We start from the raw sequence: 13,791 nt of genomic DNA on the forward strand, positions 1-13,791 counted from the left end.
GCTACCCCACATATCAGAAATGGTGAACCAAATCGCCCAATACCGGGTGTTCTCCACCATCGACCTCAAGTCAGCGTACCACCAGCTCCCTATCAGACCAGAGGACCGCCCGTACACCGCCTTCGAGGCGAACGGACGCCTCTACCAATTCCTCAGAGTCCCCTTTGGGGTGACGAATGGGGTCTCGGTCTTCCAGAGGGAGATGGACCGCATGGTCGATGACCACCACTTGCAGGCAACCTTCCCCTACCTCGACAACGTCACCATCTGCGGTCACAACCAGCAGGATCACGACTCGAACCTCGAGAGGTTCCTGAAAACCGCACAAAAACTCAACCTCACCTACAACGAGGACAAGTGCGTTTTCAACACCACGCGCCTCTGCATACTAGGCAGTGTGGTGGAGAATGGGGAAATCGGACCAGACCCCGACCGATTGCGCCCCCTACGGGAGCTGCCCCTGCCCAACACTCCCAAAGCCCTGAAAAGGTGCCTGGGGTTATTTTCTTATTATTCCCAATGGGTCCCCAACTACTCCGACAAAGCCCGCCCCCTCTTGAAAGCATCCTCTTTTCCGCTCTCTGCTGAGGCCCACGCCGCCTTCAAAAGCATTAAGCAGGATATTGAGCGGGCCACACTACAGGCAGTGGACGAGAACACTCCATTTCAAGTGGAAAGTGATGCGTCTGACTTTGCCTTGGCGGCCACCCTCAACCAGGCGGGGCGGCCCGTAGCTTTCTTCTCGAGGACCCTCCAAGGGCCTGAGATCAGACACTCCTCCGTGGAAAAGGAGGCCCAAGCCATCGTGGAGGCAGTGCGCCACTGGCGCCACTACCTAGCCGGCAAACGCTTCACCCTACTTACCGACCAGCGGTCGGTAGCGTTTATGTTCAATAATAAACAGAGGGGGAAGATCATAAATGATAAGATTCTTAGGTGGCGGATCGAGCTCTCCACCTTCGAGTATGACATCATTTACCGGCCAGGGGCCCTTAACGAATCCCCTGACGCCCTCTCACGAGGGATGTGTGCCAGCGCCACCGGGGATCGGCTACAGACCCTCCACAACGACCTCTGCCACCCAGGGGTCACGTGGCTGTTCCACTTCATAAAGTCCCGCAACTTACCCTACTCGATTGAGGAAGTTCGGTCTCTGACCAGGAACTGCCACACTTGCGCTGAGTATCTACCGCCCAGATAGAGCCCACTTAATCAAAGCTACACGGCCCTTTGAGCGGCTCAGCTTAGATTTCAAGGGCCCCCTCCCGTCCGTCGACCGCAATGTTTACTTCCTGAACATTGTGGACGAATACTCCCGGTTCCCATTTGCCTTCCCCTGCCCAGACATGACCAGCGCCACGGTCATTAAATGCCTCAACAGCCTGTTCTGCCTGTTCGGTATGCCGAGCTACATCCATACGGATAGGGGGGCGTCCTTCATGAGTGAAGAGCTACGCCAGTACATGCTGTCCAGGGGGGTCGCCACGAGCCGTACCACCAGCTACAACCCCCGGGGTAACGGTCAAGTGGAGCGAGAGAACGGGACAGTATGGAAAGCAGTCACTCTAGCTCTAAGGACCAAGGGCCTCCCCATCTCCCGCTGGCAGGAAGTCCTCTCAGATGTGCTCCATTCGATACGGTCGCTATTGTGTACTGCCACTAATGCCACGCCTCATGAACGAATGTTTGTCTTTCCCCGGAAATCCACCTCCGGCGTATCCATGCCATCATGGCTCTCCACCCCAGGTCCGGTATTCATGCGAAGGCATGTGAGGGGCCACAAGATGGACCCTCTCATGGAGCCAGTGCACCTACTGCACGCCAACCCCCAATACGCGTATGTCCGGCACGCCGACGGAAGGGAGGACACCGTGTCCATAAAAGACGTCGACCCAGCCGGTAACGACAACAACCACGACAATAGCAGCAACAACGATCACAGCAACTCTTACCCACCCACTACTCTTTCATCACCCCCGGAAGAACATCGACCAATGGCACCCCCACCAACTACCCCTTCAACAACCCTGGCGGCACCCCTGGCAGAGACCCAGGAGGCCACCGGGGACACCCAGCCGACACCCGAGGCACCACAACAGCCACGTCGGTCGCAGAGGACTATCAAACCCCCGAACAGACTAAATCTATAGAAGGGGTGAATGTGATGAAATATTCCATTCATCACTGCCTGTGACTGTGGTTGGTTTCAGTTTCATTTCCCTTACCTCAGTTCCGTTTCCTCACCATTGTATTGTACTATGTGTAGGGCTCCGCCCATACCTGGCCCCTATGTAAGCTGGCCCAGCCTGCAGCACATCCAGTACGGCAGACCTCTGGATGGAAGATACCTCTCTCCTGTGTGTTACCTTCTAAGTCAATAAAAGCCTTGTTTTGTTTCGCTAACATCGAGTCTCTGATTTATTGAGGCACATCAATAGGTGCACTGCACATGCTGTGGTTATAGTAGGCTAACCAATTGCGAATATTGCTGGGTATATCCCCGTGCTTATAGGAATGCAAGAATGCTGTGACTGATAAACCCATATACCTTGTAAGGAACATTAATTAAAAGGTACTAGAGGGATCTTTAACCCCTTCACCTTAACTGTTCATCAAAGAACCATCTGGAGACGTGCTGTCCACATCTAGATGCCTAAACTTTACTGCACTTGAACTGTCTTACATTAACCAATCCAAATTACAGTAACAGTTATGCAAATAACCTCCATTTTATGACACATGGTACACTATCATGTGAATGAGATAATCTCTTATTGTCATCATCAAAGAGGAAATCAGATAATTAAATCATGAACTACACAAGATACTTAAGCAGATGTTATTAACTGACAGAATCAGTCGCCCTATGATGTCAATATGCCAGTGTGCCTGGCTTTTCCCTGACTCTATGAAACGCTTTCCACATTTGTCACATTTTATAAGGTCTTCCTCCTGCCTGGATCAACCTTGCACATTTTAAGTTAGTTAAAGTGTTGAAAGCTGGTCTCGTTGGTACACTTGAAGAGATGAAAAGTTGGCAGAATTTGTTACCCCGCACCCAGACTATTTGCTGTGGCTGAATCAAACCTCCAGTGAGTTCCTCCTAATGCCTCCATTTTGTTTTTCGTCAAAGAAACTCTGATTTCTCAAGTCTCACATTGTTGTCTTGCGGTGTCTAGATATCGTTACTGTGGATGACCGGGCTAGATCAGGGGAGCTGTTAAATTTGGTATTTCAAATAAAATTCTAACCATCAGCAGATGTTGTATTCGCCCTTGAATTCAATCTCGGCACAGTTTCAGCCGCTGCCTCACACCCACCCGCCCCCCCCAAAGACCCCAATTCCTGTAAAGTCTCCAAGTCCACCTGAATGTTCTGGAATCTCCTGGGTAGTTTTGGATCTAGCTGAATGGTTCACGTGAAATAAACAATTAATTTCTTGTTAACCAGCTCGTCTTTTCACATACTCTGTCCTTGTGTTGACATGAATTTTACTTTTCTGGAGCAATTTATTTATGTTCTTGTCCTTTTTGCTTTGGTCTGTGTTTGCCGAACTCATTTATCCAGTTTTGTACTGAACATTTTGTAACTTTTTATAACTTTCCCAAAATTGGCAGACTTCCTAATCCAGGCAGTATAGCTGGATCCCATGTGGACATCAGGGCTCCAAACTTCAAGCCAAATATATAAATGAGCAGGAAAGGATTTCACTCAACAAAGGATCTTGCATTTATATAGCGCCTTTCATGACCTCTGAACATCCCAAAGCGCTTACAACCAATTAAGTACTTTTGAAGTGTAGTCACTGTTGTAATGTGGGAAACAGCAATGCTATAATGACCTTTTTTTAGGTTTTGGTTGAGGAATCAATATTAGCCAGGACACCAGGGATAACTCCCCTACTCTTTCTTTGAATAGTGCCGTGGGATCTTTTACATCTACCCGAGAGGGCAGACGGGGCTTCGGTTTAACATCTCATTTGAAAGACAGCACCTCCGACAGTGCAGCATTGGAATGTCAGCCTGTATGTGCTCAAGTCTCTGGAGTGTGACTTGAACCCACAACCTTCTGGCTCAGAGGCAAGAGTGCTACCCACTGAGCCAAGCCTCCATAGGTATTGAGGCCTATCTAACCAAATAAATTTGATTCTGCACATTAATACCAGTTATCCATGGAGCACCCATGATGGTTTTATTAGGCAGCAGTCCATAGAACACAATATTTGAAGGTCCTGAGAGCATGAATGGATGGCTTTTGGAAAACGAGTTATCTTTTGTACCCATGGCTGCTGACCCTGACTAAAAACTCCTACACGGCAGCAAAGCGCAGATGCAATGAGGCTTATGCCACCATCTGAGTTACTGTCAAGCAAACCACAGGGGTGTTAAAGCAACAGTTCCATCGTCTGTGTGCTGCTGTACAGTCCAGCCAAGATTTTCAAAATCATCACTGTGTGCTGCATGTAATTTTGCCAGCTAAAGAAGACTAAGCATGCAGCAGTACAAAGAGGAGGCCCATTGGTTCCGAGTTTTCTTCTTCTTCTTGGGCAGTCCCTCGGAACTGAGGATAACTTGCTTCCACATTAAAAATGAGTTCGTAGGTGACTGATGAGTCCAATGCGGGACCTACAGTCTCTGTCACAGGTGGGGTAGACAGTGGTTGAAGGGGCGGGTGGGTGGGGTGCTTGGGTTGGCGTGCGCTCCTTGCGTTGCCTGCGCTTGGCTTCCACTTGCTCCCGGCGAAGAGACTCGAGGTGTTCGGTGCCTTCCTGGATGCTTCTCCTCCACTTTGTGCGGTCTTGGGCCAGGGATTCCCAGGTGTCGGTGGGGATGTTGCATTTTTTCAAGGAGGCTTTGAGGGTGTCCTTGAAACGTTTCCTCTGCCCACCTGGGGTTCTCTTGCCGTGCTGGAGCTCCGAGTAGAGCGCTTGTTTTGGGAGTCTCGTATCGGGTATGCGGACAATGTGATCCATCCGTCGGAGCTGATTGAGCGTGGTCAAAGCTTCGATGCTGGGGATGTTGGCCTGAGCAAGAACACTGACGTCGGTGCGCCTATCCTGCCAATGGATTTGCAGGATCTTGCGGAGGCAGCGTTGGTGGTACCTCCTTTGTTCAGAGTAGTGAGCCTCTGGAATACATTGCCGGCTGGTGTGGATGGTGCGGACTCTCTGCCTTCAAGAGGGAACTGGACCGGTTCTTGACTGGGGCAGAGATCGCATCATATAGAAAGTATTTTTATAGAAAACACTTGGTCCATGTGATCTACTAAGCTGGTTTCGATCGCCTGAGGGGGTTGTAGAGAAATCTTCCAGAGTATTTTTTTCGCTTATTGGCCCTGGGTTTTATCTTTTTTTTTGTCTCTCCCAGAAGATTATATGGCTGGGAACGGGGGTGAGAAGTGTCCGGCCATCATGAGGTGTGAGGTAGGCTTGATGGACCAGCTGGTCTTTTCCTGCTGGTCAATTTCATATGTTTATATGAAGCTGCAGGCCCACATCAGGATGAGAAAGAGGAGGGACTTAAAATGGAGGAAGTTGATATACAGACTAGCAGATTGGTGCAGCAGTCTGATTGGGCACTATTTCCAGTAATTGATGCATTCTGCCATGGAAAACTAAGTTTTCTGAAAACCCACATAATGGGGGGAATTTTAACCCCCAAAAATGGGTGGGTTTGGGTCAGGTGGGAGGTTAAAGTGTTAAAAATCTGAATCTTGACTCAAACCCGCCCACTTCTGGTTTTAACGGAGGTGGGACGGGGAGCAGGCAGACAACCAGCTCCCAGGAGGCGGGTTGGCATTTTAAATATGATAGTTAAACTGTTGAGAAATTTGATTAATTACATTAATTGGGTGCCACCTCTTTGTATCTAATGCAATCTATCTTTGCACTGAAACCACTCCACCAGGTTGGTGGTACAATACAGCTATGTGCTTTCATTTTCTTTTGTCCTCTGGGCAGTGACTAAATTGGATCTGTGCACAGACTTGTATGAAACCTCCGTAAAGTATGTAAAGCTCTGAGTGGGTGTATGCATACACCCTATTTAACATCTGTAATCATTAAAAGTCTTGTGTCACAAATTAAATCTAAATAAGACATCCTTTACACAACTCTTTTACTTGTATAGATTCATTCTGTATTTTTACAGGACACTGAAGTCCTAATATAATTTGCAAATATGCTATCTCTGTAACTCTTCAAGTCTCCATTTCCCTGATGTTGATAACCTATTGACAACAACCCAGGCATCATATCAGGACATCACTCGGGCCATCTCAGCGAGGCGGAATTTGGACTTTTTAAATAGAAGAACAGGGAGAGGAATAGTTTTTATCTATTTCACAAACCCAAAAGAATTTGGTAATTTGTGGGGAATTTGACTTTATATAAAAAAACAACTTTAAGGATTCCTACTTATATTCTCTAATTGTAGGTTTAAAACCTACAGTCATGTAAGTTATGCATTCAAGAAATATTTTCCTTAAATGTGTTGGTTTAGATTTCTTAATCCTACTGTATCGTTTACTGTTTAGCATGTGAAAAATTCTCTCTCTTTCTGCTACAGGTGGAAGTCAAGCCATATGTCCTGGATGATCAGATGTGTGATGAATGCCAGGGTGCCCGTTGTGGTGGAAAGTTTGCTCCTTTCTTCTGTGCCAATGTTACCTGTTTGCAGTATTACTGTGAATACTGCTGGGCAAGCATACATTCACGCGCTGGCAGGGAATTTCACAAGCCTCTTGTGAAGGAAGGAGGTGATCGCCCACGTCACGTCCCATTCCGCTGGAGCTGAAGCGTCTTACAGTCTACCAACACATACTGGAGTGGAGAGCGCTGCCTCAGGGCTGAGAGGGTTCTGGAAATTGGTGCATTCTTCCTCAAAGAATTTTTTTTGGGTTTTTTTTGAAGTCACATTACTGAACTCATCCAAGATTGTCTGGTATATAAAATTTCAGAGTATCTGTACTGAATCTGCACTTTGGCTCTCAAACATCTGCTTGGTACCTTTTTTGTTTTGTCTAATATTGGACTTTGCATTGTGATTTAGGAGTTGTAGCTGATATGCCATCAGCCACTGCCAGGTTGACGCTCACGTAACTGTTTCCCATGACAGGAGCATGCACTTATTTTCAGATACTTAGACTTGCCCCTAGAAGACTTACCAAAGGTAACACACTGTAGGTGGCATATGTAGCAAAACATTCTTCTCAAATATTCAGCAATTATACATTTTGGATCATTTAGGATACCAGTTACCCTAAAAATAAGCCTTTTTTGCTCTCCATTTTGACTTGCAAGAATAATACCTCATAAGCTCAATTTGATTTTGCTGGGGGTTTTTTGGTTAGGTCTTTCTTAGTGTTATGTAAATGTATGCTGCAATAGCTTTTGCTGCTAAATAAATGGTATTGCAGATATCATAGTACTTTATCAGGCTAGGGTTATAAATAAATATGGAGCATAATGCTGCCGGGAAAAATGCAGTATAGCACGGAGAAAGCTCCAGAGGAAGGTCAGTAGTTTTGACTGCATGTTTACTTAACCAGGTTGCTGCATGCAATAAATTTTGTGTATCATGTCTATTATATCTGCTGACAACCTGCCCACCAGTGCACAAAAAAATTATGTAGGCTACAAAAAGAGATTTCAGTATGAGAGAATTGGCTAATAACTGGAGGAAGGCATGCCTCAGTAATGTAAATGCTTATGGAGTTTGAATCTGTGTCCATTAAAGCATTACAGATATCACAAATACTTATAGATGTAGGATATCTTGAAGTTATGTTGATGGTAGGTGAAGTACTCTGCGGTGATCACTTATTGTGCAATTTTTATATAGTAAGGTGATTATGTATAGTACTGTGATTAAAAAGTAACCGTTGTAATGTCTGACATAGAAGTAAGTGATGCTTCATAACCAGTGTATAAACAAAGTGAGCTCAGTTTAAAAAAAAGAAAAAAAATTCTGCTGCTTGCACCATTTACATAGCTTCAGACCTTGTCCAGAAAACCAAAGAGCTCATACACTACCAATATATTTGTCGATTGACAAGTAGGCACAGTAGGAAAGGAAACTAATGCTAAAGAACTGTCTGCACAAAGTCAAAATGGAGATGTCTGCTTTCTGGTTCAGAATAAACTCCCCAAATCCCTGGGTATATCCTGCAAAGCTTGAATTCTAATAAGATCTGCTAATTAGTGGACATTTTTTAGCATGTACAGTGGGGCTGCAGATTTCAACCAAACACACAGGCTAAGTGTACCGACAGTGGGGGTTTGTACACAGTGACCTTCAGCAGCTCTGGGGACAATCTGACTGGATATGACACCGCATAGTAGATTTGATACTAATTGTTGAGTCATTTGTGTGTTGTGATGTCCTGTTTGTGTCCAGTAAGTCTTTATTTTCTTTTTTTAGTTTTTTTTTCAGTGTTTAGTTGCAAGTATTGGCATTGAAATGGAATTTTTTTTGAAAAAGAAGAAGAAATTACTTTTTTACTGGTAAATCACTTATTATCCCTTTGGAGGTTAACTTCTGGGCTTTTTGTGATATTGCTTTCTTGCCCAGGCATGTTTTTCTATGTTTTTTCATTATCTGTATAAGACATTTGTTATGCACTACTTTTTGTATCTGGACAGTTTTCAACAGTCAGCTGATTTTTTAAGGCGTGCTTTCTGACTGACATGATCTTTTGCAATACCTCAATTTTGAAATATAGGAAAGAAATTGATATTTTCTAAGTAAGTTTATTCTAAAAATATATATTAATTTAATTCTGCAAGGAAATGATTTAACAGATGGGTAATTTTATTTTTTTCATGCTTATTTGCTTTTTTGGAAACTGAAGGAGCTAGAGCTTTATAACTTTAATATGGAGAATTGTAGTTAGCTACAGTACAAGACTTTAAAAAAAATCTACCTAAATGTGGAAAAGTGAACATTTATAAACTGTTTTCCCCTTCTTAATATAGTTTAATGTATGAATTTAAAAGCTGGAATGTAAAGAAATAGTTAATTAAAAAAACGGCTTGGGATAGACACATCTCCATTGGTGCTGGAAGCTGTTAGTAGAAAGTGAAATTAAAATATTTTTCAATTAATTTGTGTATTTATCATTAATCCTTTAAATACGACTGACCAGAATTGTGAAAGAATTCTTCTGTTCATGTTATTTTTGTATGAATATCTTTTTATGTTAAGTTATAACATGCCCCAATTTGTTTACTTGTTAATGAATATAAATGAGGTCCTTCAGATTGAGAATGTTCTTTCTAAGGTGTTCAAATTGTAACTTGACTAAGAGCCCCTTGGTGCATCAGGTCCATATGTGGCCTTCTCTTGATGTTGGAGACTTGAATTAGTCAATTTTGAAGGCTAACTTAACCTCAACTCTTTGTTGTAATGTGCAATACTGTTTGTACTGTTTGTAAAAAAAAAAATCAAAAGCATAAATCTTTATTGAAGATTTATTTTCATTGCAAACTTTAGACATTGTGATTCACTAAATCATTTTTCTACTGTCAAGTGTGTACCTTTCTTCATGCTAGTATTTTTTCAATAGTAATGTAGCCTTTGTACTGATACAAATATTCATTGTTATTTTTAGAGAGATTTTTGCTAAAACCAGAGGATTTAAACATTTACATATTTTTCATTTTTTTGTTATTTTTCTTTACAGACTGCTTTTCTCACCATAATAGTCATTTCTGGGAGAGACTTTCATATCTGGTCAATGTCCAATATTATTTTGTATTTTTACTTGGAATAAATTAATTTTATGAGGCTAATTCTTTAAAGTTTATTTTCAGTTTTGTTATTTTTTTGGAGCTGAAACATTTGTAATATTGTTACTAAAGTGTCTAGTTTTGAAATGCAAAGCTTCATGTATTAACTTGCTGAAGTGGTTTACAGTAGTGTGGTAATGACAAACGGCTGACAATGTAGAGTGATTGATGATGTAATTGAATGAATGGGCAATAAAACTATCAGAATGGAGCAGACAAAATGTTGTGCTATTGTGGGGGGAAGAATCATAGTTGTATGTGGGGAGTCTATCTGTCTTGCCGAGTGATAAGGCATGGATTTTTGAAGATGGGAAATGCCTTTTTTTTTGTGAAGGCTGGATTGTTTGTAGCAACCAGTTTTTGTACTGCTTTGTACATCCACTTGATCGATCTTTCTTTCTTTCTAGTTACTAACCAAACTTTTCCTCTCAGTCTCAGTTAGCTGCTACAGTGTTGAAAATATGCCACCAAGTATTTATAAATGCAAGCAATTACTATATACCCCAAATGGGTAGCTAGCCGGAAATTATAGGTAAATGTGAAAATTCTGCAATTTTTTTTGCACTAAATTCATAGCTAATGCACCACTTTTAGTATTGAGTCAGTTCACTTAACATTAAGGTGCTAATACTAAATAAACATAATATAGCCAAACTTTTCTGGATGTAGTTGTATTGGGGTATACAGTACAAGTATTTGTAACTTTGCTGTTAAATAATGGAAAAAACATCATTTTTAGAGTGTTCAAAGCTAGGATGTCTGTTTGTTTCTAAACAAACTACTAATTTTAAATGTATCTTTTACTGTTCTCCTAGATTGTTTAGCTAGTACTCTTACATGGCATATACATTTTGGCTTGGACTAATGCTTGTACGGAACTGCAGTACTGTGACTAAACATGGAGCTCAATGCTGCTACTGCTTACCAATGCTTAAGTTTGTAGTTTGGACTTTAATTTTTCTGTACTAACAAGTAAACCTTATTAAACTTAGTTGTATGAAGCAGTAACATTTGTCATGATTTTGCATGATCATTGACGAGTGTTGGAATGATCTGCCGCTGTTATTAAAACCACAAAAGCCTCTTGTAGTCTAATTGGCTGAAAACTCGTGTGTGCAAAAGATCTTGAGTCCATGAACACTTGAACTTGCAAAGCAGCACCATCTACAGGCAATACTCATCTATTGAAATTCTCTGCATCCGATTAAAAGTTCTGCTATGCATATATTTGGAATTTACTCAGAACATCAAATTTAAAAATTGGCCAGTTCACCACAAAATTATTGCATTTAATGAACTGTTTTGTAACATCCCAAACCATAAGCACAATGGGGGAAAAAAACAAATTTCTAGCAAAGTGATTGAATATATTGCTGGAAAATGTTAGTTCCAATGAGTGGTTTAATTGGCTCTTCACATTTTCTTCTCTTTCCTTGTGCAAGGTTTATTTGTTCAAATTCACTACCTCCTTGAAGACCATATTCTGCATCCTCTTCCTCCACAGCACCTAGTCCTGGTGAGATGGCAGATACCCTGCTGTCTTTACAGATTTTCAATGTAGTTATGAACTAATATATGTAGTGAATGAGTTGTAAAACTTCACACAATTAAGTTGCACACTAAAGAATTGAAGCTGTTAATATAGCTGCTATTTTAAAAATAGCAGTGTTACTGACCTATTTCTGTTGCACTGTAATATTACATTAATTTCCAAATGGCACTTAAAAAGTAGTCTACTGAGCAATAAGGAGTAAGAAACAAAACAACCTGGTGATTTTTTTAAAAAACTGTTCTGTTTCATCACAGCTCATCATACTACTGCAGAGTGCAGTGCTTTTACTGGTCAAACACTTGCAAAAGTGAAGCAGACATTTAACCCATAATGTGAACGACATAGAGCTAGGTCTGGTGGAGTGAGGGCATGGTGCAGAGACCATACAAATGATCCAAAAAAAAAAAAGCTTGCTGGATTGTATTTCTTGTCTTATCTTCCGTCACCCTCTTCAATTTCTCTTTTCCCCCCTCCCCCCTCAAAAATAAAACCACTGAGCTCTGAGCAGCAGTGTAAAATACTTCCATCCAAGGCTAGCACTTTTGAATAAGCAATTCCAAAAGCAAATGAAAAATAAGAATGTTAAAAGTTGATTATGTCTGGGTGTGATTGAATAGCACAAATGTACTTTGCCTGTACTGAACTGTACTGTATTGGGACATTCATAATAAAAGCCCAACTGAAGGACTTGAGCTGTGGTCATTTCCTTCAATCGATAACTCATCTTAAATTCCCGTTGACGTCTTAGTCAGTTGTCCATCATTACTAAACTATACATAATACAAAGCTAAGATAAATATTAAAGTCTGGACCACCCATTTCTCCTTTTGCTATTTTCCATTTTGTGATCTTTGCAATTCTATACAAATTTTGCTGCACAGGGTTTTTTTTTAACATGTAAGAAGCATCACACAAACTGCAAAGCTGTTACTTCTCCATTATGGAGGTCATCAGGTATAATGGTGGTTTTGGGCCCAACAATATCACAATTAGGAAGTGTTAGCTGCCATCCCACCAGTTGCTGAACAGACTTTACAGCTCAAAACCTTTCATGTTTAAAAAACCAATTTTCTCTCGATGCTTCTTTTCAAAATACTGGTTTTGGTTTTCCCCTATCCCCAGTCACCTTACCAATCTTCTCCATGTATATTTCAGCCCCTCTTCTGAACTTCATCTCCCACAGAAGTCAAAAAACTGAATTACTGAATGATTAGGACAATGCTTCTAGTACAATCTGACATGCACATTCATCATCACTTCAATATTGTACTTTCACTAATTGTTGATATGCAATAAATTGGTAAGCAAACTATCCACATAACTTCAGAACATTTTTAGATAACCTCCAGAGGAAAAAAAGCCAGAAGTGTGACCTCGCAGACCCTGGCTTCCAGGGAGTAGGCTCCTCTTAAAGAAACTGCCACCTGCATAGCTGTTCTTATCCAGCTGGAGGCTGAATACAAGAAGCACATCAGCAAGACTGAAAGAGAACACATGCACTCTTTTCCACACCACCACCTGCTACATTTTGAGGTAAGAATTGTGGTACGATATATCATTCAAAAAAATAAAATTAGTGCACTTTTAATTTTTTTAATTGCACGATCATAGAATGTCACTATGAAAACAGGCCATTTGGCCCATCAAATCCAATTCCACTCCTGCTCATTCCCCATAACTTTTAGTATTCAACTCTTTCAAACAACCATTCCATTTCCTTTGCAAAAGTAGTTCTGGACTTTGCTTCAAAAACTGTTTGTGGCAGAGAATTCCACATTTAAACCCCACCCCTTTGTGTTTAAAACAAATTCTATCCTCCCTTTAATTTTATTTTGATTATCGTAAATTGGTGCCCTCTGGTTTCCATCTTGTTGATTAGTGGAAATAATCTTTGTTTACCTTATAAACCCTTGACCTTTATCAGGTTGCCCCTTAACCTTCCCAGCTGTACTGAAAAAGCCTGAACATCTAGCTTATTTTAATAACTGCACTTTGTGAAACCTTGAGGGTTTTTTATATATATCTTTGAAGGTGGCAGGGGAGATTTACTAGAATGGTACCAGGAATGATGCAGTTTTAATTATAAATGTACACAGGATTTTATAATGGAAAAAGTTGACAAGTGTGCAGATGTAAGTTTTAATACAGATATATATAATGTAGAAACAAGTGCATGTCACAATGCAAAAGAGGGACATTCAGACAGATTGTAGTACCATTGATCTGGACTGGATTTAAATAAAGGTTATTTTTTTACACTGGCAAGGTTGCCTTTATTGCCCCTCCCTAGTTGCCCTGAGGAGGTGATGGGCCTTAATCTACTGATTGTACAACTGTACAACTCCCACAAATAACTGGAATTTATTGAACTCAATTGTACATGGTGAGATAAAAACAGCAAATGCTGGAAATACTCAGCAGGTCAAGCAGCAGCTGTGGAGAGAGAAACAGA

At 41.5% G+C, this 13,791-nt stretch overlaps 1 protein-coding gene across 1 annotated transcript in view; it reads left to right on the plus strand.

Annotated features, from left to right (window-relative positions):
- The window catches only part of LOC147113548 (cytoplasmic polyadenylation element-binding protein 2), a 40,217-nt gene extending 28,191 nt beyond the window's left edge, over positions 1 to 12,026 (plus strand). The window contains exon 5 of the mRNA XM_085994770.1: positions 6,567 to 12,026. Within this exon, the coding sequence (XP_085850896.1) occupies positions 6,567 to 6,794 (228 nt within the window). The 3' untranslated portion in view covers positions 6,795 to 12,026. The remainder of the gene's footprint in view (positions 1 to 6,566) is intronic.
- Positions 12,027 to 13,791: the final 1,765 nt, after the last annotated feature.

This window comes from Somniosus microcephalus, chromosome 8, assembly GCF_052327205.1.
Source record: "Somniosus microcephalus isolate GS21.2 chromosome 8, FLI_Smic_1.0, whole genome shotgun sequence".
NCBI lineage: Eukaryota > Metazoa > Chordata > Chondrichthyes > Squaliformes > Somniosidae > Somniosus > Somniosus microcephalus.